The 15,956-nt window shown below is 45.0% G+C and overlaps 1 protein-coding gene across 8 annotated transcripts in view; it reads right to left on the bottom strand.

The window, feature by feature from the left end:
- JPH1 (junctophilin 1) overlaps positions 1-15,956 on the bottom strand; it is a 91,738-nt gene that overhangs the window by 56,053 nt on the left and 19,729 nt on the right. Inside the window, exon 3 of one of the 8 annotated variants that reach the window (XM_044928676.2) lies at positions 9,956-12,161. The exons of 5 other annotated variants lie outside the window; for them this stretch is intronic. In XM_044928676.2, the coding sequence (XP_044784611.2) occupies positions 11,894-12,161 (268 nt within the window). In that variant the 3' untranslated portion in view covers positions 9,956-11,893. Of the gene's footprint in view, positions 1-9,955; positions 12,162-15,650; positions 15,808-15,956 lie in introns of those variants that run through there. 2 more of the 8 variants (XM_044928677.2, XM_025265222.3) reach the window with 2 other exon arrangements.

The following is a 15,956-nucleotide window of genomic DNA, read 5'->3' as shown; positions in this document are numbered from 1 at the left end:
CAAGACCCAGCACAGCGCCGCTGCTCCAAAAACAGTGCAAAACAATGCCCAGCCTTCAGCGGCATTCCAGGAAGCAGGTACGTTATAAGATGCTCCCCGCTGCTCTGCTGGTGCTCTCACACCTGCTTCCATGCCCTTTTCTCACACACTTTGCTCTGCTTAGAACGCATCCCCCCATTTCTGCTGCCCAAATTGTTCAAGTGGTTCAAGAACCAATTCTAACCCTCTCCCTGTAAAGCCTTTCCTGACGCTCCCCAAAGGATAATTCACTTTGCTCTTTAAAACGTTATGTAGAACTGGAAAGATTCAGAAACACAACTGCTTCTATCCAGGCACAGACTCCCCACCTTGGATCACGGTGACCTGTCACATTCTACCACGGGAGTGGAAGCAGCTGGAGATGCGGGGCTATCCCGGGCTTCCTTGTGAACTCCTGGCAGTACACGCTCATGGAAGCACTGTGTTCACTGTGATAAATGTGCGGGGGGCAGGCGGGGGCAAGCTGGATCTTCCATGAGTTTTCACAGTACACATGACACAAGGGTCTGTACTGACTTCTCCCAATTTTTTATTTTTCTGATGTCATTTTCCAAATGACAAATGTACCCAACTTTATATGGATAGGAGAGACTGGTTTCAGTTGTCCCTCTAAAGCCTAAGCAGAAACACTCAGAGGAGGCTATAATGAAGAGGTTTTAATAACAGATGCTGCACACTTGTTCTTCTTTGATTAAACAGAGAAGTAGTATACAAAGAATTTTTCTATCTAACTTTAATATTATTTTCTCATACTTTCGAGTCTGGCTGCTTTCTCCTAAAGCAATATGAGGCCGGAATGCAGAGATGCAAGGCAAGTAGGTGGGCAACTGTGCTGGAAAGAGAAGTTCAATCAAATCCTGTTTAGCAAGGCGAGACCGGGACAAAGACACAGGTGTTCTGCTCAAAGCTGTTTCAACTTCCCCGGCAGACAAAACACAAAGGAGAGTCAGGCTGGTCTCAAAACAGAAAACCTGCGTGACAAAAAACCTGTCTTTGTGGCTTCACAAAGTGGCTTCACCCCGTCCATACACACCCTGGGGTGGCGGCCTTCAGGCACCTCACCCAGAGGCCTGGTCAAGTCCACCACAGGCTGGGGGCTTTCTTCACATCTGTATGTGATGAATTAGGAGAAAACCTTTCGTCTTCTTCCAGAACTGGGTGAACCTCTTTCTCAGAGACCTATGACTGCAATACCTTTCCACTAAACCCAATAACTGATGAACTTCACATGAAAACCTTGGATACTGCCTTACGCATGCTAAGTTGCTTCAGTTGTGTCTGCCTCTTTGCGACCCTCTGGACTGCAGCCTGCCAGGCTCCTCTGTCCATGGGATTCTCCAGGTAAGAATACTGGAGAGGGTTGCCATGCCCTCCTCCAGGGGATCATCCTGACCCAGGGATCGAACCTGCATCTCCTGCACTGCAGGCAGATTCTTTACCAGTGAGCCACCAGGGAAGCCTGGCTAGTGTCTCAAAAGGCATCATATCCTCAGATATGCCCAACAAGGCAGCAAGAGAACAATTTTACCGAAAACCTTGCCATGTGCCCTGTGGTAAGAATAAAAGCGCACACCTGCTTAGACTTGCTGGCACCAGACACCCTTCCAAACACCACATTCCAACACATGAGAGTCCTCTCTCCAGCCCTGTGAGGAGGTACTATTAATCATCACACCCAGTCCACAGATGAGAAAACTGAGGCTAGGAGAGGTAAAGTTGTTTGCCTGAGACCACTCGGCTGAAAAGTGATAGCCAAGACTTATTGTTGCTCCTACTATATAGGGTGCTGTACGACTATGCCATGTTACAGAAAGACTGCAGAAAAATTCTCTGGGTGAAAATCAGGCTGTCATGTTAAAAGATTCATGTGAATTGCTTCCCTCTTTCCTCCCTTCTGAAATTCTTCACAAGGCAACCAGCTCATCTTCACCTCTTGCTTCATCTTCCAGCAATGATACCTGAATTACAGTTGCCATGTGAATCTTAGGCCCAGACTGACCCAAAGGAGGCAATGGCATTTTCACAGAGCTCGAACTGCAGTTCAGAGCCAGGCATACAACACAGCCCTTGCCTGAGATAATGCTGTCAGAAACAGGACAAAAGGGACCCAACTGTTGGAAGATACTGGTGGGGAGGGAGCAGCAGACACTCATTCCCCATCACCCCACAAGTGACTGGCAGTCCCTGGAGAAACAGGGACTCTACAGAAGGCTGGTCCCCACTGCAGGCAGGGGTTGCACTTAACCTCTGTGCTCTCGCCTACCTGGTTTCCCAGGCCTGTCTGGTCTATCCTGGGGGAGCCATGGAGGCAGCAACCTGCCAATCTTTTTTTTTTTTTGGCCACACTGAGTGGCATGTGGGATCTTAGTTCCCCAACCAGGGATCAAACTCACGCCCCCTACAGTGGGAGGGCAGGCTCTTAACCACTGGGGAAGACATGAAACCTGCAAATTTGAGAAAACTCCTCTGACCACGGGAGAAGGCTGAGTTACTGGAACCGACAGCAACAAAGCAGGTGGAGCCAAGTGGCTGGGAGGGAAATCCAGCAATGGGCTCCAGAGTCTCACTGGAAGCTGACTTGTCACCACCAGAGAGGAAGGCTCCAGCCCTGGCTCTCTCTGTGCCTCTCTCAGGCTGACCACAGACACCTACCTGACAGCTTCAGTTCCACCGGAAGCAGCTGAAGGCCATCCAGGTGGATGGGAGAGGAGCCGAGATGAAGTCGACCACAGGGAATGAAACGGGGCCAAGAGCAGCCTGGACGGACGCCCTGATTGCCATACCACTGAGCCACAGGGAGCCAAAGCGGGCAGCCAATGGAGACTCTTCAGCAATCTCTCCTTCCCAAGAATCCCTCATTTTTCGTGGAAAACTCTGCTGTCGGGGGATGCTCCCACACTCTGCTGCCACCTCCACAGAGTTCTTATTTCATTTCCGGCTGCATGGCTAGTTGCCAACGTGTCCACCTTTGTCCCTTGGTGATGAATGTCTGGGAGGATGGGGCCCTGTCAGTCTCATTTGGATCTCTCCCAGGGCACCAAATCTCCCTTGCTCTACAGACACCGTGTATTCGAGAGATAGTCAAAATGAAAACAGAACTGACACTAACATGAAACCGTTATCATCCACTTTCCATTTAAACTGATGATCCTCGTTCAACCCTGGAGACAATCTTGGGAGAAGCCATCACACCCCCACGTGCAGCTGGAGGGGCGTGAGGCCTGGAAAGGTCCAGTGGCTTGCCCACGGCACACCATTGGCAGCGCCAGGACATGAACCTGGACTGCAGGTGCAGTGTCTGTTCTCAACCACTAATACCTTGAAAGTGAACGCGTTACTCGCTCAGTCATGTCTGACTCTATGCGACCCCAAAGACTGCAGCCTGCCACGCTCCTCTGTCCATGGGATTCTCTAGGCAAGAATACTGGAGTGGGTTGCCATGCCCTCCTGCAGGGGATCTTCCCGACTCAGGGATCCAACCCAGGTTTCCCTCACTGCAGGTGGACTCTTTACTGTCTGAGCCACCAGGGAGGCCCACTAATAGCTCGGACTGCCTCTCTGTGCCCTGGAACCAGGCGGACATAAATGACAATAACATTTGAGCGGAGGAAACAAGAGAGACTGCTCCATCCGCCAGTCTTCACCCTGACCTTTGCCCTGTGGTTTCCTCGGCTCGAAAAGCCCGTCATCGCCTTTCTGTTCCTGGAAAGGCCAACATGTCCTCTCCAATTTGCCCCTTGGCTCCCTGGGCTGTTAAGGACCCTCTGTTGGGCTCTTACACATTCTGTCCTTTGCTATATCACACCGAGTAATATCTGCTGGTTTTCTTTTCAACCTCCTGCCCTAGCACATGAGGTTTCTGAGAGCAAAGGCTGCCTTTTCACAAAATTTCACGTGTAAGATTTCAACATCTGTTGGCTGTATTCGTTTTTCTAGCTGAGGCCTAGGAAAGCAGGGTCATGAACCATAAAGACCTTTTAGTAAATGAATGATCAAACAATTTTTATACAGTTATCTTAGTATAGAGATTTAAAAAATACATGTATATAGTATTGTGGAGAAGGTAATGGCAATTCACTCTAGTATTCTTGTCTGCAAAATCCCATGCACAGAGGAGCCTGGCAGGCTACAGTCCATTGGGGTTACAAAGAGCTGGACATGACTGGCTGCTGCTGCTGCTGCTAAGTCGCTTCAGTCGTGTCCGACTCTGTGCGACCCCATAGACGGCAGCCTACCAGGCTTCCCCATCCCTGGGATTCTCCAGGCAAGAACACTGGAGTGGGTTGCCATTTCCTCCTCCAATGCATGAAAGTGAAAAGTGAAAGTGAAGTCGCTCAGTCGTGTCCGACTCTAGTGACCCCATGGACTGCAGCCCACCAGGCTCCTCCGTCCATGGGATTTTCCAGGCAAGAGTACTGGAGTGGGGTGCATGACTGAGCACTCACACACAATAGAGGAACTGTCAGAAACCTGATTGGATTTTAGCCTTGTATTGAGGATTCTAAGTCTCTAAGGAAGAATACCAACCTAAAGATGGAAGAGCAATCAAAACCAAGTATTTAGAGTGCTGACGTCTTGACACCTGTGCCAGGTTCCATACAAGATTTAAACACTGTATTATTTTTATTAGCTAGATAGTATATATTGTGCTAAGTCGCTTCAGTTGTGTCTGACTCTGTACGACCCCATGGACTGTCACCCACCAGGCTTCCCTGTCCATGGGATTCTCCAGGCAAGAATACTGGAGTGGGATGCCATCTCCTCCTCTGGGGAAATATTCCCGACCCAGGGATCAAACCCATGTCTCCTGTGTCTCCTGCACTGCAGGCTGATTCTTTACCGGCTGAGCCACGGGGGAAGCCCATTGTATATATTAATAAGCATCAAATAGTCCTCTAAAGTCTAAAAGGGACCTGCTCATGAAGATCATTTTCTTTCCACGTGTGTAGGATAAGTAAACATTTCATTCCAGGTACAACCCTCAGAGTTCTTACTGAAAATGGTTCTAGCTTGCTTTAGATTTGTGCTTAACTATGAGGAAAAGTAAGACTTTTACAGCTCATTGGTTCAGTGTTTATTGATTCAGACTTCTAAAGATTATTTCGAATTTAAATGAGAAGAATTCACACTAATCAGAGATGCAACATATGGGAGAAAGGAGGAACAGAAAAACTGGGAGAAAAAAATACTGAAAATGTCATGAGAAAATCTAGTTTTGCACAGACTACCTTAAATTCCTAAAGGTCCTTATACCTATTTAGTGCAGAAACCGTAAACATCTCAATTTGCCTAAAAATTTCATTTTTTTTCCTACAAAGATATCCCTCCTTAATTCCTATGACTTGAAAAGCTTAAACTTTCACATCTCTGGCTAATTCAGAGTCCTCATAGAGACAAAAATTATAAAGCGTGATTCAATGTAACCCGTAATGTTGAAAGAATAAATTATCTTTGAAGACTTTATGATATAAACAACTTTATATTTTGATTCACTTAAGAAATGATCATAGTTTAATTAAGAATATTTTTTCTTTTCATATCATCCTGTTTTATGAGCATTAAGAAAAACCGCTGACACACTAGAAGCAGTAACCAGTTTCTTCTCAACGGAAAAACCAGACTGCTCCACAGTGACCCTTGCACCTCAGTAAGCACCTCCGCACCTGCCTGCTTTCTAGCAGGAGCTGTGATTTCTCAGCTGGTGGGTCAGATTCGGCTGAAGAGAAGGCCCTTTCAAGCAGGGACTTGCTAAGGCTATGCAGGAAGCTTGGACTGGACCCCTGGACACCTCAGCTCTTGAAGACCAGGTGGATTTTCTATTACAAGTTAAGAGAGGCGATCAAACAAAACAAATCCACAATGAGTTAAGAGTGGGGGCCAGAGAAAGAAAAGATGTAGCTGTTATCACCGTGTGCTGTGCACATGCTTAGCTGTTTGCAACTCTTCTGCAACCCCATGGACTGAACACTGGAGTGGGCTGCCATTTCTTCCTCCAGGGGGTCTTCCTGACCCAGGGATTGAACCCATGTCTCTTTTGTTACCTGAACTGGCAGGCATATTCTTTACCACTAGAGACACCTGCGAAGCCTGAGATGGTATCACGGAACAGGATTAACACAAAACGAGCCTCTAGCACTCTCTCGGTTTGGATCCTCAGCTGAACTCGAGTGCTCCGCTCGGGATTCCTCACACACTCTCTGTTCTCTGTCCTCCCTACTGCACACGGGGAACATGCCTACTGATGTCCTCCTACAGGGAAACCCTGGACGATAAGGCTGGGGCCTGAAATTATACACTGCAGAGTTTCCACATTTTTAATTATTAAGACATGTATCTTCATGTAGGTCATGTGCTTCTTTTCCTTATTTTGTATACTTATTTTTTGTAACGCAGGTCACATTTTAAACTCAAAATGGATTAAAGATCTAAACGTAAGACCAGAAACTATAAAACTCCTAGAGGAGAACATAGGCAAAACACTCTCCGACATACATCACAGCAGGATCCTCTATGACCCACCTCCCAGAATATTGGAAATAAAAGCAAAAATAAACAAATGGGACCTAATTAAACATAAAAGCTTCTGCACAACAAAGGAAACTATAAGCAAGGTGAAAAGACAGCCTTCAGAATGGGAGAAAATAATAGCAAATGAAGCAACTGACAAACAACTAATCTCAAAAATATACAAGCAACTCCTACAGCTCAACTCCAGAAAAATAAATGACCCAATCAAAAAATGGGCCAAAGAACTACATAGACATTTCTCCAAAGAAGACATACAGATGGCTAACAAACACATGAAATGATGCTCAACATCACTCATTATCAGAGAAATGCAAATCAAAACCACTATGAGGTACCATTTCACGCCAGTCAGAAGAATGGCTGCGATCCAAAAGTCTACCTGTGGCGGATTCATTTTGATATTTGGCAAAATGAATACAATTATGTAGTTTAAAAATAAAATTAAAAAAAAAAACAAAACACAAAAGTCTACAAGTAATAAATGCTGGAGAGGATGTGGAGAAAAGGGAACCCTCTTACACTGTTGGTGGGAATGCAAACTAGTACAGCCACTATGGAGAACAGTGTGGAGATTCCTTAAATAACTGGAAATAGAACTGCCTTATGATCCAGCAATCCCACTGCTGGGCATACACACTGAGGAAACCAGAATTGAAAGAGACACGTGTACCCCAATGTTCATTGCAGCACTGTTTATAATAGCCAGGACATGGAAGCAACCTAGATGTCCATCAGCAGATGAATGGATAAGAAAGCTGTGGTACATATACACAATGGAGTATTACTCAGCCATTAAAAAGAATACATTTGAATCAGTTCTAATGAGGTGGATGAAACTGGAGCCTATTATACAAAGTGAAGTAAGCCAGAAAGAAAAACACCAATACAATATACTAATGCATATATAAGGAATTTAGAAAGATGGTAACAATAACCCTGTATATGAGACAGCAAAAGAGACACTGATGTACAGAACAATCTTTTGGACTCTGTGGGAGAGGGAGAGGGTGGGATGATTTGGGAGAATGGCATTGAAATATGTATAATATCATATATGAAACGAGTCACCAGTCCAGGTTTGATGCATGATACTGGATGCTTGGGGCTGGTGCACTGGGACGACCCAGAGGGATGGTATGGGGAGGGAGGAGGGAGGAGGGTTCAGGATGGGGAACACATGTATACCTGTGGCAGATTCATTTTGATATATGGCAAAACCAATACAATAAAGTTAAAAAAAAAAAAACTTCCAAATATAACCATAAATTTAATCAGGAAAAATACCTGAAACATGTATGTTAATTAGTTACTAGTGTGAGAAGGCAATGGCAACCCACTCCAGTTCTCTTGCCTGGAAAATCCCATGGACGGAGGAGCCTGGTAGGCTGCAGTCCATGGGGTCGCTAAGAGTCAGACATGACTGAGCGACTTCACTTTCACTTTTCACTTTCATGCGCTGGAGCAGGAAATGGCAACCCACTCCAGTGTTCTTGCCTGGAGAATCCCAGGGACGGGGGAGCCTGGTGGGCTGCCGTCTCTGGGGTCACACAGAGTCGGACACAACTGAAGCGACTTAGCAGCAGCAGTGTGAGTGCTCAGTCGTGTCCAACTCTTTGCAATCCCACGGACTGTAGCCGACCAGGCTCCTCTGTCCATGGGATTTCCCAGGCAAGAATATTGGCGTGGCCTGCCATTTCCTTTTCCAGGGGATCTATCTGACAGGATTGAATCTGTGTCTCCCGCATTGGCAGGTGGATTCTTTACCACTGAGCCACCTGGGAAGCCTATAATTAGCCACCAGTACATTATTTAAAAGAACTTTTTCTTGAATCCTTGGTTTACTTCACTGGATTTATAAAGGTATAAGCAGAAGAGTGGCAAGAATACACCAAAGAACTGTACAAAAAAGATCTTCATGACCCAGATAATCATGATGGTGTGATTACTCACCTAGAGCCAGACAACAGGGAATATGAAGTCAAGTGGGCCTTAGAAAGCATCACTATGAACAAAGCTAGTGGAGGTGACGGAATTCCAGTTGAGCTATTCCAAATGCTGAAAGATGATGCTGTGAAAGTGCTGCACTCAATATGCCAACAAATTTGGAAAACTCAGCAGTGGCCATAGGACTGGAAAAGGTCCGTTTTCATTCCAATCCCAAAGAAAGGCAATGCCAAAGAACGCTCAAACTACCGCATGTTCGCACTCATCTCACACGCTAGTAAAGTAATGCTCAAAATTCTCCAAGCCAGGCTTCAGCAATATGTGAACCGTGAACTTCCAGATGTTCAAGCTGGTTTTAGAAAAGGCAGAGGAACCAGAGATCAAATTGCCAACATCTGCTGGATCATGGGAAAAGGAAGAGAGTTCCAGAAAAACAACTATTTCTGCTTTATTAACTATGCCAAAGCCTTTGACTGTGTGGATCACAATAAACTGTGGAGAATTCTGAAAGAGATGGGAATACCAGACCACCTGACCTGCCTCTTGAGAAACCTATATGCAGGTCAGGAAGCAACAGTTAGAACTGGACATGGAACAACAGACTGGTTCCAAATACGAAAAGGAGTATGTCAAGGCTGTATATTGTCACCCTGCTTATTTAACTTCTATGCAGAGTACATCATGAGAAATGCAGGACTGGAAGCAGCACAAGCTGGAATCAAGACTGCCGGGAGAAATATCAATAACCTCAGATATGCAGATGATACCACCCATACGGCAGAAAGTGAAAAGGAGCTAAAGAGCCTCTTGATGAAAGTGAAAGTGGAGAGTGAAAACGTTGGCTTAAAGCTCAACATTCAGAAAACGAAGATCATGGCATCTGGTTCCATCACTTCATAGGAAGTAGATGGGGAAACAGTGGAAACAGTGTCAGACTTTATTTTTTGGGGGCTCCATAATCACTGCAGATGGTGACTGCAGCCAGGAAGTTAAAAGACAGTTACTCCTTGGAAGGAAAGTTATGACCAATCTAGACAGCATATTAAAAAGCAGAGACATTACTTTGCCAACAAAGGTCCATCTAGTCAAGGCTATGGTTTTTCCAGTGGTCATATATGGATTTGAGAGTTGGACTGTGAAGAAAGCTGAGTGCTGAAGAATTGATGCTTTTGAACTGTGGTGTTGGAGAAGACTCTTGAGAGTCCCCTGGACTGCAAGGAGATCCAACCAGTCCCTTCTAAAGGAGATCAGTCCTGGGTGTTCTTTGGAAGGACTGATGCTAAAGCTGAAACTCCAATACTTTGGCCACCTCATGTGAAGAGTTGACTCACTGGAAAAGACCCTGATGCTGGGAGGAACTGGGGGCAGGAGGAGAAGGGGACAACAGAGGATGAGATGGCTGGATGGCATCACTGATTCGATGGACTGAGTTTGAGTGAATTCTGGGAGTTGGTGATGGACAGGGAGGCCTGGCGTGCTGCGATTCATGGGGTTGCAAAGAGTCGGACACGACTGAGTAACTGAACTGAAGCAGATTTATTTTTCTGTTTGAGTATTTCATACTAAATGTAGTTTTCCCAGCTGATAATTATAAATAAATCCATAGACAAAAGTCATGTTCAAATAGGGAAAAAATGAAAGATGCCTTTTTCTAAGCATCTGGCAAAGAAAATCATGGGTATTAATTTCATTCTGTGGACTTAGTTACTAAGACACCAGGCAGCATGTAAAGTTAATGAGTTAATGAGATCTATGACTAGGGTATAGCTAATCATCTAGATATTTTGATGACTAGTCTCTTAATAGAATAAAAATATGAGTGAAGTCAGAGGAAAAATATCATATGAAATATCATATATGTGGAATCTAAGAAGAAATGATACAACTGAATGTATCTACAAAAGAGAAAGAGAGTTAGAGACAGAAAAATGAACTTATGGTTGCCAGGGGGATAGGTGTAGTTAGGGACCTTGGGAAGGTCATGTACACAGTGCTGTATTTAAAATGGATAACCAACAAAGACCTATTGTCTAGCACATGGAACGCTGCTCAATGCTACATGCCATCCCTGGATGGGAGAGGGGTTTGGGGGAGAATGGATACATGTCTATGTATGGCTGAGTCACTTCACTGTTCACCTGAAACTACCACAACTTTGTTAACTGGCTATACCCCAGTACAAAATGTTTTTGGTGTTAAAGAAAATAAAAATTAAAATAAAAAACAAAACAGATTTGCTAATTTGATTTCTGACAGTGGAATTATGCAAATAGAGATGTTAGCTATAACGATAACCAAATCTTGTTCACTATCTTATCTTAGTAAAAAATAATTCCTTGCTTCCCAAACACGGGTCACTATTTCCGACACTTCCTAATAAATTTCTCAACCTCCGCTCTATTCATTTTCCTAATGACTTTGTTACAAATGACAACACAAATCTTTGATTCTCACGCTGTCGTTTCCTTGGAAGCTCTTAAATGCACAAGGCTTCAAAGTGCCATTCTTAAGAGAAATCATCTGTTTCGTTCCTCCTTGAATGTTCATAAATTGAAAGCTCCTCCCCAAAGTGTCTCCATCATCGTTTATGTTCTTCTTGTGCTCGCTGCTAACTCTGCTCAGATCCTCAGAGCCTGAACTCCCTTCTACACAACCACTTGTATACATGATGAGTTCTCCTCTATAAATTTCAAGGACCCAGTCCTTTATGCCTGTACTGACTTATTCATGTCCTGATGGTCCTGTCCCAACTTCTGCTGCTTGCAGTCTACACTGTGCATGGCAGCTAAAATCACTCTCCTCACATGTTGTCTTGCTCATGTTACTAACTTCCTCAGAACTCTGAAACACTTTCCACTTGTGTGTTGCATAACACCTGATTAGTGCTTTCAGGCTCCTTTAACAGGCAGCACTCCCCCTTATCTAATTGCTCTCCTTTCTCTCCCACCATGACTCAGCTGTGCTCTACACCACTGCAAAGCAAAACACTTAGATCAAATATGTCACGGGGTAGTGCGAGATACAGAAGGGGCTTGAGTGCATTTTTTGTACAAACATTTGTAAGATTTCTCAAAAGGAAATGAAGCTCTGGAGTCTGAATCTGATAGCAGGGATCTATCCAGCAGTTCCAGCCTCCTACTTTCCTAGTGCTTTTATTTTTTTCTACAAATCGGCAGCGTTAATTTTTGAGGAATTTCAGGGCAACACCATGACTGCCCTCCCCAAATTTACTAACTTTCTGGATCATTGCTTCTCGCGGTAGGATGAGGGCGAAAGTGATGAGTCTGCCCATGAAAGAGCCTTGTTTCAGGTTTTATTGACAATGGAACTCGTTAGCGGACATGAACACAGATCATTAGATGATTAATAAAGCCATGAAAGATCACTCCAGCAAGCCACAGGGCAGAACTGCACACAGATAATGAACACTGGTGATTCTCACTGCCTTTAAGCAGTTCTTTCTCTTCAGGCTGTGAATCATCAGATATGCTTTTCTTTCTCCAACTGGCAAAAATCTCTGTTTGCCTCTGTGACAAATCATGCCTTTGTCTCCCTTTAAAATGTTGCTCAGGGCTTCTCTGTGGTTCAGCGGTGAAGAATCTGCCTGCAGTGGAGGAGATGTGGGTTTGATCCCTGAGTCTGGAAGATCCCTGGAGAAAGGAATGGCAACCCACTCCAGTATTCTTGCCTGGAGAATCCCATGGACAGAGGAGACTGGTGGGCTACAGTCCATGGGGTCGCAGAAGAGTCAGATGTGACTTAGTGACTAAACAGCAACAATGATATGTTGCTCAAGGCTCAAATCCCTTACAAAATCACGCCAGACCAGTTCCATCTGGCACAAGACACACCAGTTATACCAAGAATCCCTACCTCTTTATTCAAGCTGCCTAATTTCTCCCCCTTTTCTCCTTACTGGGCCTTCCTTTAGGGCCAGCATTCCTATACATATATGTTTACATAGACACTCTATGGGCTATATCTAAGACTTGTTTTCTTTATTTTGTTGGCTGATGCCTATACTTCCCTGGAAATACCTTTAAAGTCTTATTACTGGGCACTGAATACAGCAGCGGCCCTGTACGATTACAAATATAGCAACTTTAAAGAAAACTTCTAAACAATAAAGTTTAGTGACTGAACTTCCACGCCACAAAGTGAATGCATTACTGAAGATTCCAAAGCAAAAGAAAGGGAAAACCTTTAAACAAGCTCTTCTTCCCCTTGTTTTCATTTATAGAGCTAAACATTACTGACTGCTCACTTTAAAACCGCATTTTAATAATTCCAACGAGTTGAAGGTTATTCTAATTTAGTGAGGAGTAAGAAGAATGGTTTCCCTGGTGGCTCTGGTAGTAAAGAATCTACCTGCAATGAGGGCGCCCCAGGTTTGACCCTTGGGTCGGGGAGCTTCCCTGGAGAAGGGAATGGCTACCCACTCCAGTATTCTTGCCTGGAGAATCCCATGAACAGAGGAGACTGGTGGGCTACAGTCCATGGGGTCACAAAGAGTAGGACAGGACTGAGCGAATGTTTCAGTTTCAAGAATAGCATAATTTTGAAAAGTGCTTTCACTGTCAAATTTATACAGTAACACTAAAAAAAAATACAACAAAATACTACGAAGATATGAGGCCAAGTAAAAAGTCTTTGCAACTGCTTTATGAACAGTCAATTTATTCCCTTTGATACCTGTAAGACTAACCATTTGGAGATTTTAATCTACTTCAAAACCTGTATGGAATGGAGGCAGAGTGCTAACAGCTGACTGAACGAATTACTCTGTGCTCTTATTTAACTACTTCCTATGAGTACAGGTTACCTCGCATCAACTCTAAGCTTGTGCGTGTGGCAGGGGGAGGGAAGGGTTAGACTCACATTTCCTCTTCCCCTTCAGGGCCAGTGCAGTGCTAAATGTGTGAGCACCTAACATACCTCTGTCATGACTGAGGCTCACTGGTATGCTAAGGGTGCTTCAAAACAGCTTCGATCTTGGTTAGACACTCCTCACTACAATTTTCTTTCTAACCATTTATACAGTTATGCATTTCCCCTTGCAATCCATCATCTTCTGATTGCGGACAAGTCTGGAGTTAGAAAAGTAACATGTCACTGATGTTTCACTATCTTTTTTTTCACTCACGGACAGAGTTCTGTAAGAAGCACTGTTGGCAGAGTGATGGGAAATCAAGGTTCAAAAACAGGCAAAGGGAACTTCCCTGGTGGTCCAGTGGTTAAGAATTTCCCTGAAAATGCAGGAGACATGGGTTCAATCCCTGGCCCGGGAAGATCCCACATGCTGAGGGGCCACTAAGCCCATGTGCCACAACAACTGAAGCCCCGGAACTCTAGAACCATGCAGCCGCAACAAGAGAAGGCACCGCAATGAGAAGCTTCTGCTTTCCACAACTAGAGAAAGCCCACACACGGCACCAAAGACCCGGAGCAGTGCCCCCCCACCAAAAAAAAGCTGCCCTGTATTTAAAACAAAACAAAAAAAACCAGGCAAAGTAGGTGAATTCACTCAATGGTGGAGACCCAGACTGCAGCGTTCCGTGACGGTCTCGTCTCGTTTCCCACTTCCTCACTCCCACTGTACTGGTAAGAACGAGAGACCTGGAAAGATTGCTTGTTCACTATGTTTGAAATAAATCACCCATATTCTGGGAATGAATGAACCTTTCTGCTAATGTGATTCAGGGGCATCAGAGCATCAGACACACGTCTTAGGTCTGCATCTGCCTTTCAGCCCCCACTTCCAGTTCATCCACTTCTGCTCATTTTATCCCTTGCTTCACTACTACCCTCACCCTTGACTGAGTTTTTGTCATCTCCACAGACCACGCCTGCAGTCTTCACCCTACTTAAATCCATCTCAAAGGTAGACGGCTCCCTGCTTGAATTCCTTCAAAGACTCCCCAAGGCCAACAGTTGAAAACTCAGCTCTCAAACCTTTATGACCTTGTTCCTGTGACATCTCAATGTAGCACACGTGAGCAGGCTTGAGGATAACCTGGGAAGTCTGTGAAAGGCAGATCTCTGGGCTTCACCCAAAGGTGTGATAATTCAGTACCAGGTGCAGGACCCGGGGTTTCTCAGCAGCCCTTGGGGTCTGCCCTGTGGTGGATGGAGCACACCTGGGGGAGCACTGACCTTCCATCCCACTGCCTGGAAGAACTCACCCTGGGTACGCTCCCTACACTGTCTTCCTCAAGATGCTCCAGGCAAAAGGAGCTTGCCAACACCTGCTTCCTGCCTCATCTCCACAGCTCACGCTCAGCCCCACTCCCTGAAGGCCCCACGTGCATTTGGTGTTCTTCCTCTTCTTTCATGTTTCCAGGTTTTTCTCAGAATTTATGATGTTATACTGACATTATCTGTTTATTCTTGTCTCTGACACAAGATTTGTGGCTGCTGAATGAATAACATCTGTTAAATGAAACAGTGGCAAATGCAGTACATGTCTGTGTGTTCAGTCGCTAAGTAGCATCTGACTCTGTGACCCTCTGGTCTGTAGCCCGCCAGGTTCCTCTGTCCATCTCCAGGCAAGAATACTGGAGTGGGTTGCCATTTTCTTCTCCAGAGGTTCTTTCTGACCCAGGGATTGAACCTGCATCTCCTGCACTGGCAGGCAAGGTTCTTTATCACTGAACCATCAGGGAAGACCAAAATGCAGTTCAGTTCAGTCGCTCAGTCGTGTCTGACTCTTTGCGACCCCATGGACTGCAGCACACCAGGCCTCCCTGTCCATCACCAACTCCCGGAGCTTACTCAAACTCATGTCCACTGAGTCGGTGATGCCATCCAACAATCTCATCCTCCGTCATCCCCTTCTCCTCCCACCTTCAATCTTTCCCAGCATCAGGGTCTTTCAAATGAGTCAGTTCTTCACATCAGTGGCCAAAGTATTGGAGTTTCAGCTTCAGTGTCAGTCCCTTCCAATGAATATTCAGGACTGATCTCTTTTAGAATGGACTGGTTGGATCTCCTTGCAGTCCAAGGGACTCTCAAGAGTCTTCTCCAACACCACAGTTCAAAAGCATCAATGCTTCGGCGCTCAGCTTTCTTTATAGTCCAACTCTCACATCCATACATGACTACTGGAAAAACCAAAGCTTTGAGTAGATGGATCTTTGTTGGCAAAGTAATGTCTTTTCTTTTTAATATGCTGTCTAAGTTGGTCATAGCTTTTCTTCCAAGGAGCAAGAGTCTTTTAACTTCATGGCTGCAGTCACCATCTGCAGTGATTTATATGACTTCATAGTTCTGCTTCCAGACAGATCTTCCTTTAAGAGCCTATAGAGAGAATGTGGGGTAAAGAAAAAATCCCAACCCAATTCGCAAAGTCCAGTGGAGGTTAAAGCCCTGGATTCTGATGGTGACGCTGCCTGGGATCCTCCCTTGCTAGGATGTCTACTGGCCTTGTGACCTTCCTATGCCTTGGT

The sequence above is a fragment of the Bubalus bubalis genome, chromosome 15 (genome assembly GCF_019923935.1).
Source record: "Bubalus bubalis isolate 160015118507 breed Murrah chromosome 15, NDDB_SH_1, whole genome shotgun sequence".
NCBI lineage: Eukaryota > Metazoa > Chordata > Mammalia > Artiodactyla > Bovidae > Bubalus > Bubalus bubalis.
Note: the sequence above shows the minus strand (reverse complement) of the source record. Positions and strands in the feature narration are given on the sequence as shown.